Source organism: Phymastichus coffea, unplaced genomic scaffold (assembly GCF_024137745.1).
Source record: "Phymastichus coffea isolate CEN01 unplaced genomic scaffold, Cenicafe_Pcof_1.1 PCOF00025, whole genome shotgun sequence".
Taxonomy (NCBI): domain Eukaryota; kingdom Metazoa; phylum Arthropoda; class Insecta; order Hymenoptera; family Eulophidae; genus Phymastichus; species Phymastichus coffea.
The window spans coordinates 148,369-171,790 of NW_026706836.1; the positions used below are offsets into that span (position 1 = coordinate 148,369).

General features: G+C 35.8%; 1 protein-coding gene across 1 annotated transcript in view; it reads left to right on the forward strand.

Annotated features, from left to right (window-relative positions):
• Nucleotides 1–23,422, forward strand: part of LOC131675548 (uncharacterized) — a 388,279-nt gene that overhangs the window by 134,842 nt on the left and 230,015 nt on the right. Inside the window, exon 5 of the mRNA XM_058954564.1 lies at nucleotides 19,868–20,303. Within this exon, the coding sequence (XP_058810547.1) occupies nucleotides 19,868–20,303 (436 nt within the window). The remainder of the gene's footprint in view (nucleotides 1–19,867; nucleotides 20,304–23,422) is intronic.

Genomic DNA, 23,422 nt, shown 5'->3' on the forward strand with positions numbered 1-23,422 from the left:
GCCACATCCGAGCCTGCCAGCAGTCCAGCAGTGTTTCCTGCCTGCAGTTCCTGGAGCAGTTCTGCGAGCAATTACCAGCAACAGTTCCTGACAGCAATTACCAGCAACAGTTGCTGCAGAGGCGATTCCTGCCAGCAGCCTCACCAGGTCAGGTCGTCTCTCTCTCTTTCTCTCTACATTCGCGAGTGCGCGACGCGTCGGCGAAGTGATCACGATCTTCCGCGAGCACGGCGAATTCCACGATTGTAACGAGTCCCTCCTTTGTACTGTCTCAAATCATTGTACCGTGCCTCCGTGCGATTGTCCGCACGAGCGCAGGCACGCGGCGTTGAGAACGCGTTGATTTTTCAAATTAATGTTAAGAATAAAAAAAAAATTTTTTTTTCAAAAACATTAGTACAGTTTTTTGGGAAATGTATTCAAGATTTCAAAACCTATCTTCATTTTTTTGTGCAATCAGTGGTTGCTGAGATATTGATGGTTAAAGACAAAAAGATCTTTTTCCATTCAAAGTTCGATATCTCAGCAAGAGGTGGTGGTATTGAACTTTTCAAAAATGAAAATTAAAGTTGAATAAACAAGTTATCCGATCCATAGAGTGGCTGAGTTAGAAAAATTTTTTCCTAAATTTAATTATAGACTAAAAAAAAAACAAAAAATTTAACAAAAAAATTTTTTTTGGTATTCATAAGGATTAAGCGCAGAACATGTTGCTTGAATAATTTTTTGATTATAAGATCTCAAAACTAGAAACTTCAAACTTGAAAACGCATTTTTTAAATTCCAGTACGACAATTTTCAAGGGAAATACAGCCAGTTAAAAAGCGTTAAAAAATTTGGAATTTTTTTTTGATCCTTTAATTTTTTCCACTAGTGTATATTACTATACTACTTTGATACTTCAATATCTAAGTGAAAAATATTTGTTTTGTTATAATATAATATGTTTTTATTTTTCTCCATTTTTCTATCTTTATTTTAAAGGTTCACTGATTATGGATAATTATATCACTATTTCACTATTGGCAATAATTACAATTTATATTACTCATAATTCACAATTCACATAATTCTAATTCACAATAAAATATGCAATTTCGAAATAATGTCAGGGTTTTCTATAATCGTAAAAAGTATTTGTTGTGACAGGAGACTTTACACAGTATACATTGTCAACAGTTGCACTGACCTATCTTAACCAATATAAGAAGTTTGTATCACATTAACACAACGAATATCAATTAAACATTGCGACACTCGATCTATCTTAGGCGTGAGTGATCTAATGCTTATTCCAACTAATCCCTTAGATGAAATCGGTTTAAAATTTAACCGGTGATAGATCCGTTACACTAATAGCATATCCGGTCATTTTTCCGAATACCAATTCCCGAATGGACATTTTCCCGAATATATTTTTTTCCGAATCCACTTTTCCCGAATCAATTTTCCCGAAGTACTATTTTTCCGAACTACTATTTTCCCGAACCTGAATGTTTTACTTTTATTTGAATGTCGAATATCGAATGTTACCGTAGCAACGAAAAATCGATTTGTTGTTGTTGCTGCTGTGTCTCAGCGCGTACTAGATGTATTCCGCGTAATAATATTTTTTTTTCAAAATTTCGTGTATTATTCAAATTTAAATTCTATGTCATATATTAACTATGGACCGCCCGCAAATTGTCAATGAAACGAAATTAATAATGGATGGATTCATTTACCTTCGCTCCAAAAAACCGAAGAAAAGCTCGGGCAATCACTACGATGAACGGACAGGAGTCAAATGGAGGATAATCAAAGGTCATTCCATCTCGCCACATGTACACGCGCCGAATCGTGAACAGGCAGAAGCAGAAATTCGCAAACAAAGGATGAAAAGGCGCACAGAAGAGCATCCTGACGAGCCACCTGCACAAATATTGCGCTCGGCATTAGAGGGAGTGTCAACAGGAGTTCTTAACCCTTTGCGGTATACATTTTTCAGAGAAACCAGTTTTCGTATAAATTGGTATACAAGGGTTTTTGGGATCGCTGATCCCTATTCTCAACTTATAATTTCAAAATTTTAAATGGCGGATCCAAGATGGCGGCAAAAATTTGGGTTATTTTCTTTTATTTTATTGAAAATTGGTATACAAGGGTTTTTGAGATCGTTGATCACGATTCTGAACTCAGATTTTCGAAATTCAAAATGGCGGTCAAAATGACGGATCCAAGATGGCGGCGTAAATTCAATGTATATTTTTTATTTCATTGAAAATTTGTATACAAGGGTTTTTGGAATCGCTGATCACGGTTCTGAACTTAGAATTTTGAAATTAAAAATGGCGGATCCAAGATGGCGGCAAAAATTTGGTGTACATTTTTTATTTTATTGAAAGTTTGTATACAAGGGTTTTAGCGGTCGCTAATTATGAATCTAAACTCAAGTTTCCGAAATTCGTAATAACGAATCCAAGACGACAGCAAATATTGATATTTCAGAATTTCTTCTGAAAATGTGCATGTAGAGGTTTTCGGGATTGGTGATCATATTTCTTCGAAAATTTCCTTTCTTTCTGCGGAAAGTTCTGAAATTCCATATTTTTAAAAGTCAACTCCTTCCATCAATAGAGGCTATAACAAACCGTCATCTGTTCAAATGTTGTAATTTCTGTATGCTGGTACTCTATTAGATCCAATGCCAATTCAGTAAATCAGAGGATAAATCATTACCAAACTTACTTGACTTCAATAATCGAGAAATTACATACGTATACATAAGAGTAAAAATATAGCGAGTGTTAAAAATTCTTTCAGTTATATAGCACATCGAACATTTCAAGTCATCTATTGGAGACCGATGGAAAAACAATTTTAGAGCGATAAAATAGATTCGTACGGATCATTGTAGTATAATACACTAAAATCTGTTGTGAGTTGCAATTTTCGTAAGAGCTTGTACCGATCCTGTAGCATTAAAAATTTTTTTATCAAGTAGTCGAGTTTTTTTATAATTACAAATATTAACATATCTCATACAAAATGGAAATCGCTGATATTCCTAGCGACACGGAGTCAGTAGATGAACTTGTTGATTCAGACCAAGAGGAGGATGATATAAATGTAGAAACCGAAGATCAGCTTGAAGAGAATGAAGGTGACAGCGATTCAGATGAAGATCAAGGAGAACGCTCTGGCAATGAAGTATGGAAGAAAAAAGGAAAAAATAGAGATGATGATCAATTCACTGCTGATTTCGGACCAAATATCCCCGAAAACGTAAAATCTCCACTAGATATTTTTTTGTGTCTTTTTCCTGACGACATGCTGGATTTACTAGTTCAGCAAATAAATAAATATACACAGGAGAAAACTTAGAAAAAGCAATTGATCAAAAAAGAAGAGTTACTGATTTTTCTAGGAATTAATATTCTGATGGGAATAAAAAAACTGCCTTCTTATCGCGACTATTGGTCGAGTGACCCAAAGTTGAAAGATTCATATATAAGCTCGCTAATGCCGGTTGTTCGTTTCGGATTCATATTAGGTAATTTGCATATATCCGACAACAGCACAGAACCTAAAAAAGGTGAGCCTAATTATGATAAATTGTATAAATTGAGACCATTGCTGGATAGACTTCAAGAAACATTCAAAACTTGCTGGAAACCAAGCAAATATCAATCTATCGATGAATCCATGATAAAATTCAAAGGTCGAAGTAGCCTGAAGCAATACTTGCGAGCAAAACCAATAAAACGAGGATATAAATGTTGGGTTCGTGCGGATGAGTCCAGTTACGTATGTGAATTTCAAGTTTATACTGGCAAAACCGAAAGTTCTGAGAAACAGTTAGGAGCACGAGTTGTCAAAGATTTGACGCGTGAACTTGTTGGTAAAAATCACCATGTGTACTTTGACAATTTCTTCACTGGTGTCGATCTATTAATTTCGCTGAAAGAAGACAAAATATTTGCTTGCGGAACTGTACGTTCCAATCATACTGGGTTACCTAAATCTGTAATGCTTGACAAACAAATGAAACATGGACAATACGATTTTCGAACGTCTGATACTGGTATTACTTGGATAAAATGGATGGATAAGAAAGGTGTTTGTTTCCTGTCAAATTACCATGATCCATCCGAAGTGACAAAAGTAAATCGAACACAGAAAGATGGCACACGAGTGCAGGTAGATTGTCCAGTCATGTGCTCTGATTACAACAAATACATGGGATTTGTCGATAACGCTGATCGTTTGTTATCTACATATAAAATAGATCGAAAGTCCAAAAAGTGGTGGCACAGATTATACTGGCATTTCATTGATCTAACTATTACAAATTCATTCATCATATTTTCAAAAATAAACGCTGATAATCCTATAACATTGAAGAAGTTCAGACTACTTTTAGTGGATCGATTGGTTTCTCACAAAATTCCAACTAAAAAAGGAAGAAAGCGACAACCTACACAAACCAATCTTCACAAACCACAAGTTTCTGTTGAAAAAAGACGCTGTCTATCTGCTTATATGCCAACACCCATTGATAATTATAGGAGATACGCTCACTGCAGTACAAAAACAAAAGATGTGCGAACTAAATGGTCATGTAGTACGTGCAGCGTACCATTATGTTTACAAGTAGACAGAAATTGCTTTTTGAAGTATCATTCATGAAAGATTGAAGTGAATTAGAAAGCTAAGATAATTAAAAAATTGAAGGTGAGAAGATAAAAATATAAATGTGAAAAAAAACTAAAAAAATACAAAAATACAAAAAAAAAATCAATCTGATCTTAGATTTATCATTTTGAATTTCGAAATTCTGGATTCAGAATCGAGATTAGCGATCCCAAAAACCCTTGTATACCATTTTTCAATAAAATAAAAAATATAAACCAAATTTTTGCCGCCATCTTGGATCCGCCATTTTTAATTTCGGAATTCTAAGTTCAGAATCGTGATCCGCGATCCCAAAAACCCTTGTATACAAATTTTCAATGAAATAAAAAATATACACTGAATTTTTGCCGCCATCTTGGATCCGCCATTTTAAATTTCAAAATTCTAAGTTGAGAATCGTGATTAGCGATCCCAAAAACTCCTTTGTATAAATTTTTGTAAAATTATAACTGAAAGTTTGTTCAATAATGAATTTTGTTTATAAATAGGGCTGTTTTTTCGTCTTTGTTTAACAATATTTAACAATATTTAACAATATTAACAAATTAATAAAAGTTGTGGAACCAATTGACGTAAATTTCAATTGTATATCATCCTATAATCGTAAAACAACAAAAAACTCAGGGTAAATTCATCATAAACTATTCTAAATTTGCAATAAATGCTATGAAAAAAGGTGGGAATACGTATTCCCACTGTGCCGTAAAGGGTTAATCAACTTCCCGAACGAAGTAACTTAATGAAGTCAATGCGACGAGCAAGGCGACGTGATTTACCACCAAATCCTAAATCATTGACGGAGTTGCGTGATATTCCGGAACGATACACAAAAACCGCGACGGGCGATAAATTTCTAATATACGACTCTAACGAAGCAGAGGACATAGAGCAGGGATGAGTTCTTGTATTTGCTACGAGGCGCAATCTTGAGCTATTTGCGAAAAGTGACGTGTGATATCTAGACGGAACATTCAAAGTTAGTTAATTACACAGGCCGACAAAATTTAAAAAATGGAAAAACCCAGAAACCAGGCAGTACGTTCCCAAAGGTTTTTGGTGCGCTGAAACCGAATCTGACCTCAGAATTGCTCCATCACCCTAGGTTTTCAAGAAATCCTAACATAAAAGTTCAAAAAACACGATTTTTCACTATATTTCGCGTAGCCGATACGTCGTAAGCCAATTTTATTTTAAAAAACGAGTAATGCTATCTCAAAGTACTACTCTTACCCTTCAAAACCCTTTTTTCAGATTTAAAAAATCTTATTTTTCCATCGAGATATCGTAGATTGAATTTGAGTGATTTAGCGATTTCGTTACAGCACGAAATAGTGGCGAATTTCCGAATAAGGAGTTATAGTGTAATTATATGTTTTTTGGGTCACTGAATCCAAATTTAACGTCAGAATGACTCTATAATCTCAATTCCCTTAACCCTAGAGCCCCATAACCTGCGACGCTGTAACCCCTGATCGACATACCCCAATTTCCTTAACCCTCGAGCCCTTTAACCTGCTGCGGTATAACCCCCGATCCTCACACCCCAATTTCCGGTAAAAGATGGTAGAAGAATTTGTGTCTGTGATAGGAAAATTCATATCCAACTTACGTATACAAGTACAATTTACGTTTCCATACAAGTGTCTATAACTTGCGAAATCGATCAGCTAGGATTTTTAATCTTACATTTTTCTGGTCTACTAACGATGAAGAAAGTATCTACGTTAGCAGATACCAGATTCACTTAGGGCCTACATTTCCTTACTTGAGGATAACCGTGTATGACATTGCTCAAAAACTACAAATTTTTGTGCTTCGTTCTTGATCGGTGTTAGGGATCGTGTTTGAGCGGCAGGCTAACGGAGAAGTCACTGGAATTAAATACTTTCTATTATTTCTCATATAACACTGCGTGCAGTACTTTTACTGATCTTTATTATTACTTTGTCTTCTAGAAATTTAATTATATTTACCCATTTCGTTATTAGAATAAGTTTATAATATTACTTGTGATTTCCAATTAACTTATAAGTTATTGAAGATGTCGACATGTAGAATTCCATGCAAAAGAAAAATCGATTCCTTTTGTAATATCTGCGGTAAATTTGAGGTAGCTCGACTTCGTCGATCAATCACTGATATCATTAAAGATCATTTTGAAGAATGTTACGAGACACCTATGAAGAATTTAGACAAACCATAGGTTCCTAAATATATTTGTGAAGACTGTCGCCGAAGTTTGAAAAACTGGAATAAAACTAAAACCGAAGTTGTTCTCCAACCAACAATATGGCGTGAACCTAAAAATCACCATGATGACTGTTACTTTTGTTAATGTGATACTTTAGGTTTTAATCATAATAACAAAGCTTCTCTCCTTTATCCGAACGTTTCTAGTGTAACAGCAGCTCAGTATGGAAAAATAGAAAGAAAAAAAAATTCTGATTCTGAGCCAAAAAAACTTCAACCAATAGAAGTTCCGGTAACAGACAAAAGCAGCAGTAGTGATAAAGAAGATTTTTCTGACTCAGAAAAGCCCAAACTTTTCGACCAAAATTCTTTGGATGATCTGATCCGTGATTTGAATCTTCCGAAAGATTCTTCAGAACTCTTAGCTTCAAGACTAAAAGAAAGAAATCTTTTATTAGCTGAGACAAAAGTTTCTATTTACAGGAAGAGAGATATTAAATTTCGGCCATATTTTACTTGCGTGGATAACCTTGTTTACTGCAACGATATAAAGCATCTCATCAGTTTATATGGATTGCAAGGAGGTTATAATCCAGAGAACTGGCGACTCTTCATGGATGCATCTGTACAAAGTCTCAAGGCAGTACTTCTGCACAATGGGAATGAGTATGCAGCTATTCCCATTGCTCATTCCACTATGATGAAAGAGTCTCACGATAACTTTCGATTCCTTCTTGAGAAAATCAATTACAATGAACATAAATGGCTCGTTTGTGGCGATTTCAAGACGATCAATATATTAGTTGGTTTGCAATCTGGAAATACGAAGCACCCATGTTTTTTGTGTCTCTGGGACAGTGGTGTACGAGAAGAACATTGGGTTCGGAAAGAATGGACGAAAAGAATCGGAATGGTTGTTGGATCACACAATGTCGTCCATGAGAATCTTGTTGATACTAAACATATCTTGTTACCTCCACTCTATATAAAACTGGGCTTGATGAAGCAATTCGTCAAGGCACTAGATAAGGAAGGCGAATGTTACAAGTATCTTCAGGGCAAATTTCCTAAATTGTCTGAAGCGAAAATTAAGGAAGGCATATTTGTAGGGCCAGACATTCGAGCACTTATGAAAGATGATGAATTCCTCTTGACAATGACGACTAATGAGAGAAATGCTTGGATAAGTTTCAAAAGTGTCACCGAGAATTTTCTCGGAAACCACCGGGACCCTAAATACAAAACTATTGTGTCGAAAATGCTACAGAATTTTCAAAAATTAGGGTGTTTGATGAGCCTGAAAATACACTTTTTGTTTTCACATTTGGAATACTTTCCGGACAATGTTGGGGAGTTCAGTGAAGAAATGGGTTAAAGATTTCATCAAGATTTCAGAAACAAAGAGGAACATTATCAAGGTAGATGGAATGAGAGCATGATGGCTGACTATTGTTGGGATCTACACCGACACGATACATTGACAGATCATCATAGACGCAAATTTCTTAAACGTTCATTTCAAGATAAACGACAGCGTTTTCGTAAAAAAAAGAAGTGAAAAACTGTAGGGTTGCAGATATTCAGATGCAACACTCACAAACTAAATAAATGAGATTTAAAACGCGTAATTGAAAGCTGCGTAGAATACAAGGCTTGGATATTGAAGGGATTGAAATGTAGAGACTTACGGTTATACGATAGCAGCTTGAAGTGCTGATTGAGGAAATTCTGGCAAAGGAGTCTGAGGTTGCAGACTTGCAGGGCTCGGGGGTTGAATATAATTTGGAGGCTTGAGGTATTCTGCGTAGCGAATTTCGGGTTGGGGGTTATAGCGTCGCGGTAATAGGGCTCGAGGGTTGAGGAAATTGGGGTGTGAGGGTCGGGGGTTATAGCTTCGCAGGTTAAAGGCTCGAGGGTTGAGGAAATTGGGGTATGAGAGTCGAGGGTTATACCGCAGCAGGTTAGAGGGCTCGAGGGTTAAGGAAATTGGGGTGTGAGGGTCGGGGGTTATACCGCAGCAGGTTATGGGGCTCTAGGGTTAAGGGAATTGAGATTATAGAGTCATTCTGACGTTAAATTTGGATTCAGTGACCCAAAAAACATATAATTACACTATAACTCCTTATTCGGAAATTCGCCACTATTTCGTGCTGTAACGAAATCGCTAAATCACTCAAATTCAATCTACGATATCTCGATGGAAAAATAAGATTTTTTAAATCTGAAAAAAGGGTTTTGAAGGGTAAGAGTAGTACTTTGAGATAGCATTACTCGTTTTTTAAAATAAAATTGGCTTACGACGTATCGGCTACGCGAAATATAGTGAAAAATCGTGTTTTTTAAACTTTTAGGTTAGGATTTCTCGAAAACCTAGGGTGATGGAGCAATTCTGAGGTCAGATTCGGTTTCAGCGCACTAAAAACCTTTGGGAACGTACTGTTTGGTTTCTGGGTTTTTTTCCTTGTCGGCTTGTGTTATTAACCAATAAAATGCAATAAAAAATACTTACAACACTTACATTTTACTTACATTTTAGGTATCACCGACTATTTTTACGCAAGTTTTTACAATACTATGCTCAATAGAAGGGAATCGTAGAAATCCCGATGCGTCCCGAAAAACTCTATCTTTGCCTTTCGTTTAAGCCCTCCTGTCGTCCAAGGAAACCGTGCAGTACAAAGCAGTATTATCGTCTGTAATTTCCGTTGCTGATGGCTGCTATGGTATTCGAAACTGTAGGCCAAGAAGAATCATGACTGACTTTGAGAAAGCTATTATGAATGCTTGTACCGAAGTTTTTCCAGATGTACCTCTGTCTGGATGTTTTTTTCATTTGAGCCAGTCCCTTTATCGTCATATGCAGTCCGCGGGTTACAAGAGCACTATAATGATGCTGACAATAGAGATATAAAATTATATTCGCATATGTTAGCCGCTCTTGCGCTCATAAGATCATATCGACCATAAGATTTTTGTAGAATGTAAAAATTCATACATTTATAAAGGGTCCAAACTTTGGTTTGTATCCGTATATTTTAATGAGGTGAATGATTTCGTAGTTAAAATTGTTAAATATGAATTTGAATTTTTCTTATATTGGTATTTCCTGTTATAAAGGAATTTATCAATTTTGTAAAAAAAATAGTAGGTTGTCGGATATTTCTTAACACGAGATTCTTGTTGAGCGAAGTAAAATATGCATTCAATTTGTGGAATTCGGATACTTACTGTGTCGGAAGCTATTGCTACCTATGTTTGCAGCTACATTTGATGAGTGTGATACTTTGACGTCTCGTTTCTCGGTCGAAACTTGATGAAAAAATTTTTGAAATGTATATTCTCATTGCTCTTGATGAGAGATATCCAGAAACATCCTCAGTTTTTTGAAAAATATTTGGTTAAAGGGTTTAAAAATGCGATATCCCATTTTTTTCAATAATGTTGAAATTTGACCTTGAATATAAAGGTCAAACATTTGATTTGCTTTAACCGGACTATTTTTTCTCTATTCAAAATTACGTAAATTTTAAAATGCTCCTAGATCTATGTTGCTATCATTTTTGGATCGCGAAATACTTCTTTTTGTCCGTTTTTTTTTAATTTAAAATACAGTGCGGCAGTGTGTGTCTGACATTAGAACGAGAATCGATTAGAATCTCGAAAACGGATAGAATCGACACACCTCAACTGGTGCGAGATCATAAGTTTCTTCAAAATTTATTTTACGATTCTGATACGAATTTATTAATCTGTAGCAATCTAATTCAATTGCTGGAAGAAATCCTGCGCATAGAAATTATTAAAGAAACGTACGAGTCACCAATAAACGCTCACAAAGGCGTTTCGAAAACTTACAAACGAATTCGCCAGGACTACTTCTAGTCAAATATAAAATCTGACATATAGAAACTTATTGGCACTTGTAAAAAATGCGAGATCAATAAGCTTCGCAATAAGATACGACAACTGATGGTACAGACTGACACACCGGGTACTAGTTTTGAAAAATTAGTCTTGGATATAGTTGATTCCTTAAAAAAAACAAAAAAACAAGACAAATGTGTGCTGACCATGCAGTGTTTACTTACAAAATTTTGCACCTACGTACCTGTAGAAAAAACTTATTCCAAAACCATAACCAATGCATTACTCAAATGGATGATTTTCCCACATGGTTTATCAAAAATAATTTTAATTGATCAAGAAAAAAATTTTACAATCTCACTTATTAGGAACGTAGCCAAGGTTTGTAAGATAAAGACATGTTAAACCACCACATTCCATGATCAATCAAATGGATCGATCGAACACATGCATCATTCGATGAAAGAATGGATTATGAACTACGTTGACAATGTTAGAGAATGGGATACCTGGTACGAATACGCCGCATTCTCCGACAATACTAGTGTACACGAAGGCACTAAACTCACCCCATTCAAATGCGTATACGGCAAGCTAGCCCGAGTACCTAACTTTCGAGTTATTTTAGATGATCAAATATATGAAAAATAGACTAAATACCTGTTAAATATTAAAGCACGACTAGCTGACGTGCAGAAGCTTGCTAGAGAAAACATAGTGCACGCGAATATTCGCTCCAAAGTTTATTATGCCAGTATAATATTTTTTTTTCGATACAATCTTTGCAGCAGCTACTAGTTTGTTTAATTGTTCTATTGTGGAGTGGTTATACCTAACATCAAATTAGTGATCTACGATAAGTTTTCTATTTATTATTATTAAATTGATTCTGGCTAGAATTTGTGATGTTCGTATCACTTATAATATAATTAATAGTTCGTACTCTCGTGGTCTTTGCGTTATTTCGTGGTCGTTGCGTTAATGAGTAAGAATTCGTTTCTTTTCAAATTTACTCTAATTGTCAATATGAAATAAATCGATAAATCAATTATATGTAAATATAAGTAGAGTTTCAAGGAAAGTCAGACTATGCTTTAGTTTCTTATGGTGCGAATTGTCCCATAAGCAGAGCTAAAGTCTTTCTTATAAAGGATATAATTCAGCCCAAGTTTCTTATAGCGCGAGGTGTTCTATAAGTTGAGCACGAATTATAGGAAAGGAAAGGTCTTGCTCAGTTAATCAGAATGAAAGAAAAAACTTAGGTATTAGCCAAGTTTATTCAATCTCATATACTCACTTTGCAAGGCTAGAAGTAAATACCAGTCTGTGCAATAATGGACGTATTTATGCACAGATTTTCCGGCCTATTTTCACAGGAGAGTTCTCTTCGAGAAGTTTTCGAATCTTCGAGAAATATTCGCGAATTTTGAGAAATGAATTTTCTTAATTTACAAGTAAATAACCATCTATATTAAAGTTTCAACACATGTAAACTTTACAAAATTAGTTATTGGTCGATTTAGTGTAATTTACAATTATCACAAATATTATCGTCAAAAGTTATTAACTAATAAAGTTAATTAATGCAATATTACAATATTTACAATAGAACAGTATTAAATTTTTACATAACTTTATCGTTTATTCATTTTAGAAGTAATTTCTAAAAAGAAATACTGAAATTAGTTAATAACATTTGAATTATAACAAATTTTCATATTTGTGACGGTTTTCTCTAGAATCTTATAACGTAATTACTAGATTCATTATTTAAGATTTATAAATTGTAAAGCTATCATTATTATGTATAAAATTAACGCTTTCGTTCTATATACAACTTAATGTTTAAATAAATTATTGATTGTTTATTTATTAATAACAGGTATTATTAAACTGTTATTAATGAAACCAACTCTTACTCATGTTTCTTAGATATTCATTTTGAGTATGGAATATTTACATTTTTCTAATAATTAATATTCATAGTGTAATAAACATATTAACTTTGCATATTAAAATTCATTATTATTTAATAATTAAACGCAATTCCTGTTATTATATTCTAAATCTATGTACTAAAATCTATATAAGAAATGCTTTGTTATATCAAAATTACGTCTAATTAACATATATTATTCAAATAACAAAAACCATTATATCTACAGTGCCGCTTACGCACTTTTACCCCCCCACGGGCAAAATCAGTCTAACTTCAAAGTTTTATATCCCTGGTAGAAATTAACGTACAGAGACGCGCGTGGGTGCGTTTGAAAGGTCTTTCGGAGAGCTTTCAAATGATATGATTCACGGTTGTCATCGATTGTTTTTTTAAATTTTGCAACAATTATGCAAAATTGAAAATTCTGAAATTTTTTTATTATTTTTGACAATTAGCCAATTTTGGAAAAAAAATCGTACGAAAATTTGAAGTACACCATTTTTTAGCTATTACCAAGCCCTATCTGAATCACTCATCAAAAATTTATTTTCGTCAAATATGACGCGCGCACGGACATTTTTTCCTGGAAGTGACAGTTTTTTTCAACATTTTTTATCTCCGTCAAATTGTAACAATCGAAAAAAATTTATAGGAGAAAAAATGTTTGTTGTTTCACGTAGAATACTGCAATAATTTTTTTTTTGGTTTTTCGAAAAATTTTTTTTTTCGGTTTAAATTATTTTTCAAGGTCGAAAAAAAAAAGATTTTTTTTTTATGTAATTTACGATACTTGTTATGTAGTATTATTGAATGGGTGGAAAAAAATTTTTTTTTGTGGTTTCTCATCTTTTTAGCGTACCGACTGTGAGAAAAAAAATTGAAAAAAACCGAAAAAAAAAATTTTTCGAAAAACCAAAAAAAAAATTATTGCAGTATTCTACGTGAAAAAACAAACATTTTTTCTCCTATAAATTTTTTTCGATTGTTACAATTTGACGGAGATAAAAAATGTTGAAAAAAACTGTCACTTCCAGGAAAAAATGTCCGTGCGCGCGTCATATTTGACGAAAATAAATTTTTGATGAGTGATTCAGATAGAGCTTGGTAATAGCTAAAAAATGGTGTACTTCAAATTTTCGTACGATTTTTTTTCCAAAATTGGCTAATTGTCAAAAATAATAAAAAAATTTCAGAATTTTCAATTTTGCATAATTGTTGCAAAATTTAAAAAAACAATCGATGGCAACCGTGAATCATATCATTTGAAAGCTTTCCGAAAGACCTTTCAAACGCACCCACGCGCGTCTCTGTACGTTAATTTCTACCAGAGATATAAAACTTTGAAGTTAGACTGATTTTATCCGTGGGGGGGTAAAAGTGCGTGAGCGGCACTGTATGTCTATCAATCTGTGTCGTCACGCTCCTTATATGGTTATGAAATTAGACTCTTGTACTAAGACAATCGAATAATAGGTGAGATAGCGCCGTTTAATATACTAATTGATGTAAATAGATAGATGAGTTTAACAGGTTGCAGTGATTCAGTGTCATAATAAACTAGCTCATATACGACCGTTACAAATTATTCATTCATAAAATTTTTGAAAGTACTAGTAAAAACTAACCGATTTGAATGACGTTAATAATTTAGTTTCTTTTCCGGATTTAGGAATTAATATAATCAGTGTTCTTTTCTATTGAGTGGAAAAATAGGAAAACATATTAAAAACAATTATTTAATATATATTTATTATTGTATATTTTTATTTCTATTGTATTATAGATTGCTATTGTAGATTTTTGATCGTTATTTCTGCAATATTATGATAACTGGGTGCATTTTTGTTATTAATATTTTTAATTAATTGTTATATTTCCTTTATTTGAACTGCTTCTATTGCTGTACTATTGTGGCCATGAAGATCTTCCAGTAAGGTAACTTTTTCTAGTTCTGTGATGATTCTTTGATAAAGTTTGAATACTGTGTATATGCGATTTGCAGCCTGTGCTCTCCTCTGTTACTCGTCCTCGCGCCGCATTTCAAGCTACACAAAACAAGCATGAGTGTGTGAGTACATGTTGAGTCATGCATACTATCGCAGCTTGGTATGGTGCGCGGACATTGGCGAGAGCTTGACGGCGGAATACCGGCCGTGCCGTGATTCTCCGTTATATTATTAAGGGAGTAGTTTTTTAAATCGAGTTATAAACTCTTCTTCATTCTAAATTAATTCCAATTGATCGTTTTAAAGGTTATGAACTATATCATGTTGTTTGACAACTTCTCCAATAGCATCTGCATATTCTTTGCATTGACCGATAGCAGAAAATATCTATTTAATTCTTGTACAAAATGATATAATTTTATTTCATACCTTTGTAACACACTACTGTGAAAACAGAGGATAATGATTATTGACTACACTGCTGTGATTTGACTAGTTTGTAATGTGGCACATTACAAGGCCTCTCCTGAGTGCTGCATTATTTGCAGCACCTCAGAAAGGCCATCCCCGTCCCTTGCCGCCCCGTAACCGGTTGTTTAAAATAAAGCTAAACGCGCCCTATACCGAACAATTATTATTTTCCATGTCCGAACGACCACGCCGGAGATATGGGCGAAACAAACTTGCCCAACGCGATCCGACGGATGCTCAAAGAGCAGACAAAAAAAAGGAGCGCACCACAGAAAAAGAGAGCGCACGCACACACTCACTCACAGACACTCCCGACCACGTGTTGCCGGCCGGCAAAAGAAAAATGCAAAACCTGACTGGGAAATGCAACGGAGATGCATGTTGATGACACATGCAGATCCGTTATACTCCCAGACACTAACACGAACACTCACGAGGCACTGACACTCCTGGGGCGAGCAGAAAATCGCCGATGAAGTGGCAGCCGGCAATCAGCTGTGTCGGGCTGCCGAACACCATCGGCGACATCCTGAGCGCCACACACACGAAAATCAGCGACCACACACACAAACACCCGGAACAACACTACAGAACCGACACGGGAGCGCCCCAGGAGGCGCTCCAACAACCGGCGCAAGGACACGAGACGTACGCGCGAGAAACTGAGCGGCCATCTTGAAGCGCCGATATAGACTGAGAGCGAGCGAGCGAGACAGAGCGAGCGAAGCAGACTAAACAAGAGCGAGCGAGACAGACTGAGACAGAGCGAGCGAGACAGAGCGAGCGAAATAGACGAAATAAGAGCGAGCGAGACAGACGATATAAAATAATAGAATAATATGTAAATGCGAAGATGAGGGCGCTACAAATGAAACGGCGTATATTATATACGTATTTCTGATATTAAAATTAAATTATAAATTGAAAAAGAATGAACACGAAACAAATATCGAATTGTAAAATTCGCACGCGACCGACACCCCTATTATGATGGCGAGCGACAACTACCCCCTTTAGGTTTAAATAATAATTTAACTAACCGAATTCGAACATCTGACAAAATTCGCTAGTGACGTCACGACCAATAGGCAAATTAGAATAAAATTTGATTTCCGTCCGCATAGACGAATAGATAAGAGTAGAGGTAGATCTTTTCCGACAATTAATGATAGATACCTTAGTGGGGGGGTGAGAGAGAGTAAATAACGACGAAAGTAGGAGAGTTAAGGAGGGCGCTGTATTATTCTAATTTACATACGGACCAATGATAAAAATTCGGAGGGCGCTACCGATATCCGAATTAGCATACCGACCAATAATAACATTTCTTCTCGGAAAGAGGAGAAGAGAAACGATCTTTGACCGCGAGAAGCCGATTCTCGTCCATTTTGCCACTGGATATCCGCAAGGAAGGTGCCTCTCTCAGCTAATCGTTGTCGAATTATTAGCGCTAGGCGCCTCAGATATTTCTATCAATTTGTTTGCTAATACCGCAAGGAGAAAATTGTAAGTAGGCAAAGTGCCACTCATTTTTAATTAATCGCGGAGTGCGGGGATCAATAGTTCGGTGCTGTAGGTCGTCGCGACGCGTGGATCCGTCGACGCTGGTGCCTACCGGATCGTGCTGACCTGTCCGCCATTCCGTGAATGTAAATTGAGTGTTCGGTTACGAGAGAAAATCGCGACTTAGTATTCGCGCTGACCCTTCGTCAACCTCTGTTAAGTGTTCGGTTACGAGAGAAAATCGCGACTTAGTATTCGCGCTGACCTTTCGTCGACTTTTATTAAGTGTTCGTTTTATGAAAGGAAATCGCTACTTGGTATTCGCGCTGACCTTTCGTCACGTTTATTAAGTTCGTCTTACAAAAGAAAATTGCAATTTAGTATTCGCGCTGACCTTTCGTTAGTTACTTAGTACAAACGTAGGTTCAATTGAATTAAATTGTTTTGACTAATTAGTTGTGCTGACCTTTCCGCCATTTCGCGAACCGAATTTGAGCGTTAGGTCTTATAAAAGAAAATTGCGATTTGTTACTCGCGCTGACCTTTCCGCCATTTTAGGAACCGTTTAAATTGTATCTTTAGGGATTAATGAAAATTCAGAATTTTACCGACCATATTTATTCCGACCTCGTATGTAAGAAATTCTAATGCATCAATAAAACGATTAATTATCTTTATATTTATATATATATAATTTACTGGATAACCTACCCCTGTTGCATGCTAGCGATTTTCAGCCGCGAGCGGTTATATACGGGTCTCATTAATTCGCTATATTTTCGGGTCACTCGTTAGGTAATATACGCGCGATTTCGAACGTCCTCACGACCTGACTTAAGGAGTCATCACCTGAGCTGCCGGCGTACTCTAGTCAAAAAGAAATCGAAGGAAAGTTGGACACCAAAGGCCTGAAGCCCGGATACAACGCGTGTCCCCCATCTGCTTACTCTGCGCAGTCGCCGTTAGGCAGACCGGGATACGAGTAACCCGACTGGCCTTACCCCCGACGATCGCCGTAATCAGCCGACGGTCTGGCGCCCTAAATAATCGGGGGTAGAGCCAAACAGGCCTTGTGGCGGAAGAACTCGGAGCGCGGTCAAACCCCCCGAAATTCCCTGCCACAAGTTGATAAATACTATCAATGTATCCCAATGTAATTTAATGAATGCAGAGTCTTAATTGCTCCATCACGTTACATTTCCGAGGTAACATAATTTAAACATGTTAAAAACTCAGTTTTTTTGTTAAATGTGAACTCTTATTAGGTCGTGTGACATCAGGATCACTTTTAGATACGCTTGGAGTAAGCGTAGGTTCAGGATCGCTCTAATTTGGCTTGCACGTAACGCATTAGCTAGGACGAGCAATATTGTTCCATAGAGGAAATCGTATGCTATAGGATAGATAATAACTAAGTGTTATTACGAAGATACCAGATACTCACTTAATGTGTTCTTAAGGAACTCTAATGGAAATTCACCAGACTCATACTTAGTAAATTTCCAGACATGTAAATAACTAGAGCAAAGAAAGATAGCCAGATAAGAATTGTAAATTACTTTTCTTTTTTTTTTAATCCAAATATCAGATCCTTTTGTAGTGTCACTCTTGCCCTCTCCTCTATTTCTCTCTCTCTCTCTCTTTCTCTCTCTTTCTCTCTCTCTCTCTCTCTCTCTTTCTCTCTCTCTCTCTCTCTCTCTCTCTCTGAATCTCTCGGTAGTTGTTTCTCTCGGGCTAGTGATACTTATATTTCCTCTTGACTTCCCTACTCTTTCCTTGACTTGCTTAACTTCTTTGAACTCTTTTACTGCCTTACTTCCCCACTTTCTGACTTCTAGCACCCTTTGAGGCCTTGTGCAAAGCTTTTTATAACCTGTGGGTGGTTGGGTGGAAATCCCCTTCTTCAGACCCATGAAGGGCAAAAGTCGAGATTTTCCGAATTGGTTGAAGAATTTTCTTGAACGAACCATAACAAATAATTGGTCGGAGGGCGTGAGTTTTTAAAGAGAAAGAGAGCGGTCCTTTCTAAACTTGGGCCCTTTTTTTTCAGAGATGGCTCTGAGAGTGCCACGTTTTAGAGCAAAAGTGACGCTATCATTTACATCTAATTATAGCAAACAAATGTTAGTCGACATACTTCATTGCAATTTTACATTGTAACTGAATACTGAGGAATCAATAATAAATTGAGATAACGCCAAAATACAGCAATTTCATGACTAATTAATATAAACTATTTTATAAAAACTCCAAATTCACCCGAATAGTTATAAAATTGATTGTTATACTATTATTTGGTATATTTTGCCGTTAAATATGGACTATTGTTACCTTTTATCTCATTAATTTAAACTATGTATTCCTATATTAAAAATGCTCACTATTGTACAATGGTCGCTAAAATATTATTCAATTTCTTGTAATATTCTTATTGTTAGAAGTAATTACAATATTTTAGTGTCTTATGTACTATAATTTTTTATGATTTCCTATTACTTTCTATGATTGTTATTATGCGTGAAAATGTAGATTCAATAAAAGAACGGGAAGAGCCATAATTATTTATAACGTTATATGCAAAGTTCAACTTGTAATTCGAATATTTTGTTTTACTCTTTCCCAAAGATAAAATTTTAATCGTCTTAAATGAAGAGAATTAGGTGGGATAACTAGAAACAGGAAACAGATTGCACTTTTATGACTTTACTTATTATCATGTAGATGGGTGTGTATTTACACGTGGGGACTGCAGGCCCTCTTAATGCACGCCCTCTAGTTTAGCTGCTGCATAAGAGCAGCAGCTAAACTAGAGGAGTATAGGCCTAAACCAGTGCTATGTTGATTTTAATTGCTTCATATGGAAACTATTTTCACTGGGAACAGATAGAAAATCGTAGCTGTGACTCCCATCCTAGTTCTCCTCACTCGCGAACGAAGGTTCTCATTCTATTTATTTGAAATTAATAAAAAAAGGAATTCTTTGAAATTGCGTAACATTATGCCCCTACATCACAGTCGCACAAAAACTTTTTCTAAAAATAAATAATACTATCTAAAACTACAACACTTATCCTTCAAAATGTATTTTTAAATTTAGAAAAGCTCATTTTTTTGCGAAAATATCATTGACTGAAGTTGAATACTTGAGTGATTTCATAACAGCAGTCCCGAAATTAAAAAATATTCAAAGTAAAAATCTATAATATAGAGATGAATGAGTACAGAATGTAATAATTTAATTTGTTTTATAAATTTTGTAGTTCAAATTAATTTTTCATAGGTATCGCTGAAACTGGATCCATATCTGATGTCGAAAGAACGCTAAATACTCTCAATGGATATCATGATGACATTTTAGAAGCATTAAGGAATGCACATCGTGGTTTAGCTAGTACTCCATCGGGTAGTGCTAATCTTCTCAATGATGAGATCATACGAAAATCTCTAGCTGATCATGGTTATTCTGAAGAATCTTATCGTAAAATTTCGAATAGCCATGACAATGTTGAGAATGCAGAAGACGAAGATGAAGAAGATATTCCACCTACATGCGGAACAATGAGAATTCGTACGCTTGAGGATATTATTCGACAGTTGGAGCATCATTCAATTCGACATATAAGTCCAGTTGATTCTGAAGATATAAGATTGTCAGAAAATGAAAATGAACGACATTATCGTATAGATTCTTCGGCTTGCAGTGAATCTTCTCAAGGGTACGTTTGTTATTAAGAGAATTTCATAAAAAAGCAAATTAATTTATTTTTCATATTTAAGAATATATATAAATTGATTTTACTTCTGCGAGTCTCATTAATATTTCCAATGTTATTTTTTAACCCGGTGGTCAAAACTTGTAAATTTATTTTGTTACTTTAAATATGTATTTATTATTCGACTGTTTTCATTAGTCAAATCCATCAGGTATGAATCAATACGTATGTGACAAGACTTACCTGGTTTATTCTTCTTCCCGTAATTCGCTCCTGGACTACTATACTGTGCTACATTGCTTTTTACATAACACTGCTTAGTTTTTCAATCCTGTGACGGGGCCCTGGCCGAGATGGTCGGCCCTATTTGGCTCGCTGTCCCTCCCGCAAGTCGCTCCTTCGCTGTGGCCATGGCGAACGTGATAGAAGCCGAGAACTATTATATTACCGATGCTTGCAACGCTTTATTTCAAGACCAATATCTGTGACCAAGAGAGAGGAGGAGATGCGTCACATAAGATAAGAGAGATACAGTTTAAGCATCGGATCACAGAGAATCGATCGTGACGGCTGAGAGCGCGCGCGCTAGAATAGAGAGCGACAGATTTCTTGAATCGCCGGTTGTGCAGCAACCAGGTCAAGAAATAGAGATGACGCTGGGCATAGAGTGGCGAGGAGAGGTTTTCACCCAAGGCACGGAGATTTAAGTCCAGCCTGCTGTTGATCTGCCAACTGTCTCAACAACGGTTCATCCAGCAGCTTTCCTCAAGTCAGGGCGTTGGTCTCAAGGAGTGTGTGACGCGTTGGCGAAGTGCTCGCGATCATCCGCGAACATGTCGATAACGGCGAAGTCCTTCCTTCGGTGTCTCTCAAACCTATTTTTGTACCGTATCCTTGTGCATTTTTCTACACGAGTGAAGGCACACATCCAGAGAGAGTGACGCGTGAATCCGCGTCGTCTCTATCTCTGTAGATATTAACGGTTTATAAACATAATTAAAGGTTATTGAGAGTCATTTCTGTGCGCGCCAATCATTTCCTTTCTCTCAAAATATCACCCAGCCCGTCAACTTTGTGACGAGGCCCATCGTCATCTTTGTAGTGGAGCGAATGAGCCTCCCGCACCATTCCCTTAAAAATAATTAGTGAGACGTCGCTTGGGCACGGGCCTAGTGTATAACTCGTGGGTATAATCAAGTGTAATTATTTACCTACTCGTTTAATTATTAGTGTTACAATCCGTTGACGATGGTGATAATAAATATACGCGAACGCTCAATATTCAATAATGGAAATTATGTTTTATTTATAGGGAAAGAATAATAATCTACAGTTTAAATTCATGTATGTGTAATATAAATGTAATTTGGTATAACAATGAATTCAATAGGAAAGCGTAAATGCAATATAATCAATAATAAATTATACAAATTTATTAATTATGAACAATATTAAATGGATAATATGTAATGAACTTTATAATTAGCTGTGCAACTGTCACGCGTCGCAAATCAACTGCCTTAAAAATTGAGGTATCATCAAGCGCCTTGATTTTTCGGTCTACTAAACTTGCTTACTTCGATCAATAACACCTCTTATATGTAAGGAAAACAAAACTGATAAGTTTCAAGGTATAACACCTCCATGCCGAAATCGATGGATATCTGTGCGATGTCGAACGAAAACTAATGGAGAAATTATTAGTTCAGCAATTGATTGATTTCAATAAATACAATGCTATATGATAAATACGAATATAATGCTATATGTTACAAAGTATTATGCCATTGTAGAAATATATTTGAGGATTCTGTATTTACATAGTAAATTATTTTCTTAATGTAGGTTTAATTTAAAGAGTGAAATGTGCTTTTTTACGTTTACTGAAAGAAAGTTTGGGGATAGAGGTATCGTTTTGTTTTCCAGTCTTTATTGATATGGTAATTATGCTTAGTGATGTGGATGGAACAGGTAGGGGTAATTTCGAAGGTAAAGTTTCTGTTCACGCAATTCGCGCTCCTTATGTTAAAAATGTGAGTTCCTAATTTGTACATCTACAGAAGCACGTTTTGTCCTTTGCGCGCTTCGTGTTGAAAACGTGCTCAACTGTTGTGCTAAGCTTTCAAAAGAAAAGAGAGTGAAAGTTGGTAACCGAAAATCTAAGTGACTCTCGTACTCACTTCTACGGAGCATTCTGAATGAGGTTCATCTTTTGTTGTTGTACGGTCACGTTTAAATTCATTTATCCAGTTATAAACAGTCTTAAACACAGGGGCAGACTTGCCATGAAAGGCGTTCCACTCAACTGTGATTTCTTTTGGTGTAAGGCCTTTCAAATGAAAATGTTTTATCACCGCTCGAAACTCTGTTTTTTCCATTTTTCAAATAAATGAATAACTTTTTGTTCAACCAACGCTCACAAAAAAACGACACAATAAATCGAGCTGAAACCTTGTACGATATCTAGTTAGTAGTATTGCTTGCCAAAAACATCATAATTTAAGCGTGACGGGCGCCATCTCTTGGATTTTGTAAAGACCTATTGACCCCCCCTCTCCTCGTAGCATGTCGAGGTGATAAACAAACTCTATTGAATAGCCATTCAACATGTATGTATGTCTTTGTGAAGGCTAATCGAGCCTAAATTATTATCAGAATTTCAACTACTTTCTGTTTGTGATTTATTAGCGATAATTGATTTATATGTAATTTAATTTTAATTAATTTGTTCGTATTTAAATGACTTTTTCTTCACTTCAGACTGGATTATTTTATGCCTGTTAGATATAAGTTTTCCTTTGTTCTTCTTTCGTTAATTCATCTGTAAGTTTAAAGGCACCCTCCGTTAAAATAGTAAAAGAGACACCCTGAATGGATTCCAAAATAAAATTCAAAGATACATTCTACATCGAAAAGAAATAGGTTTCCCGCCGACCGCACCTTGTTAGACCCCCAGTATATACGAGGTCGGTCCGGAAAGTATCGGGCCTACGTTTATATCTTCGCGCCATAGTGTTCGAGCGACCTCTACCGGACAGAAACGTCAATAGTAAAGCCTCATTGTATTAATTAAGTAATCTATTGGTTACTTACTCATACCTGCCGGACGTATAATTCATGTG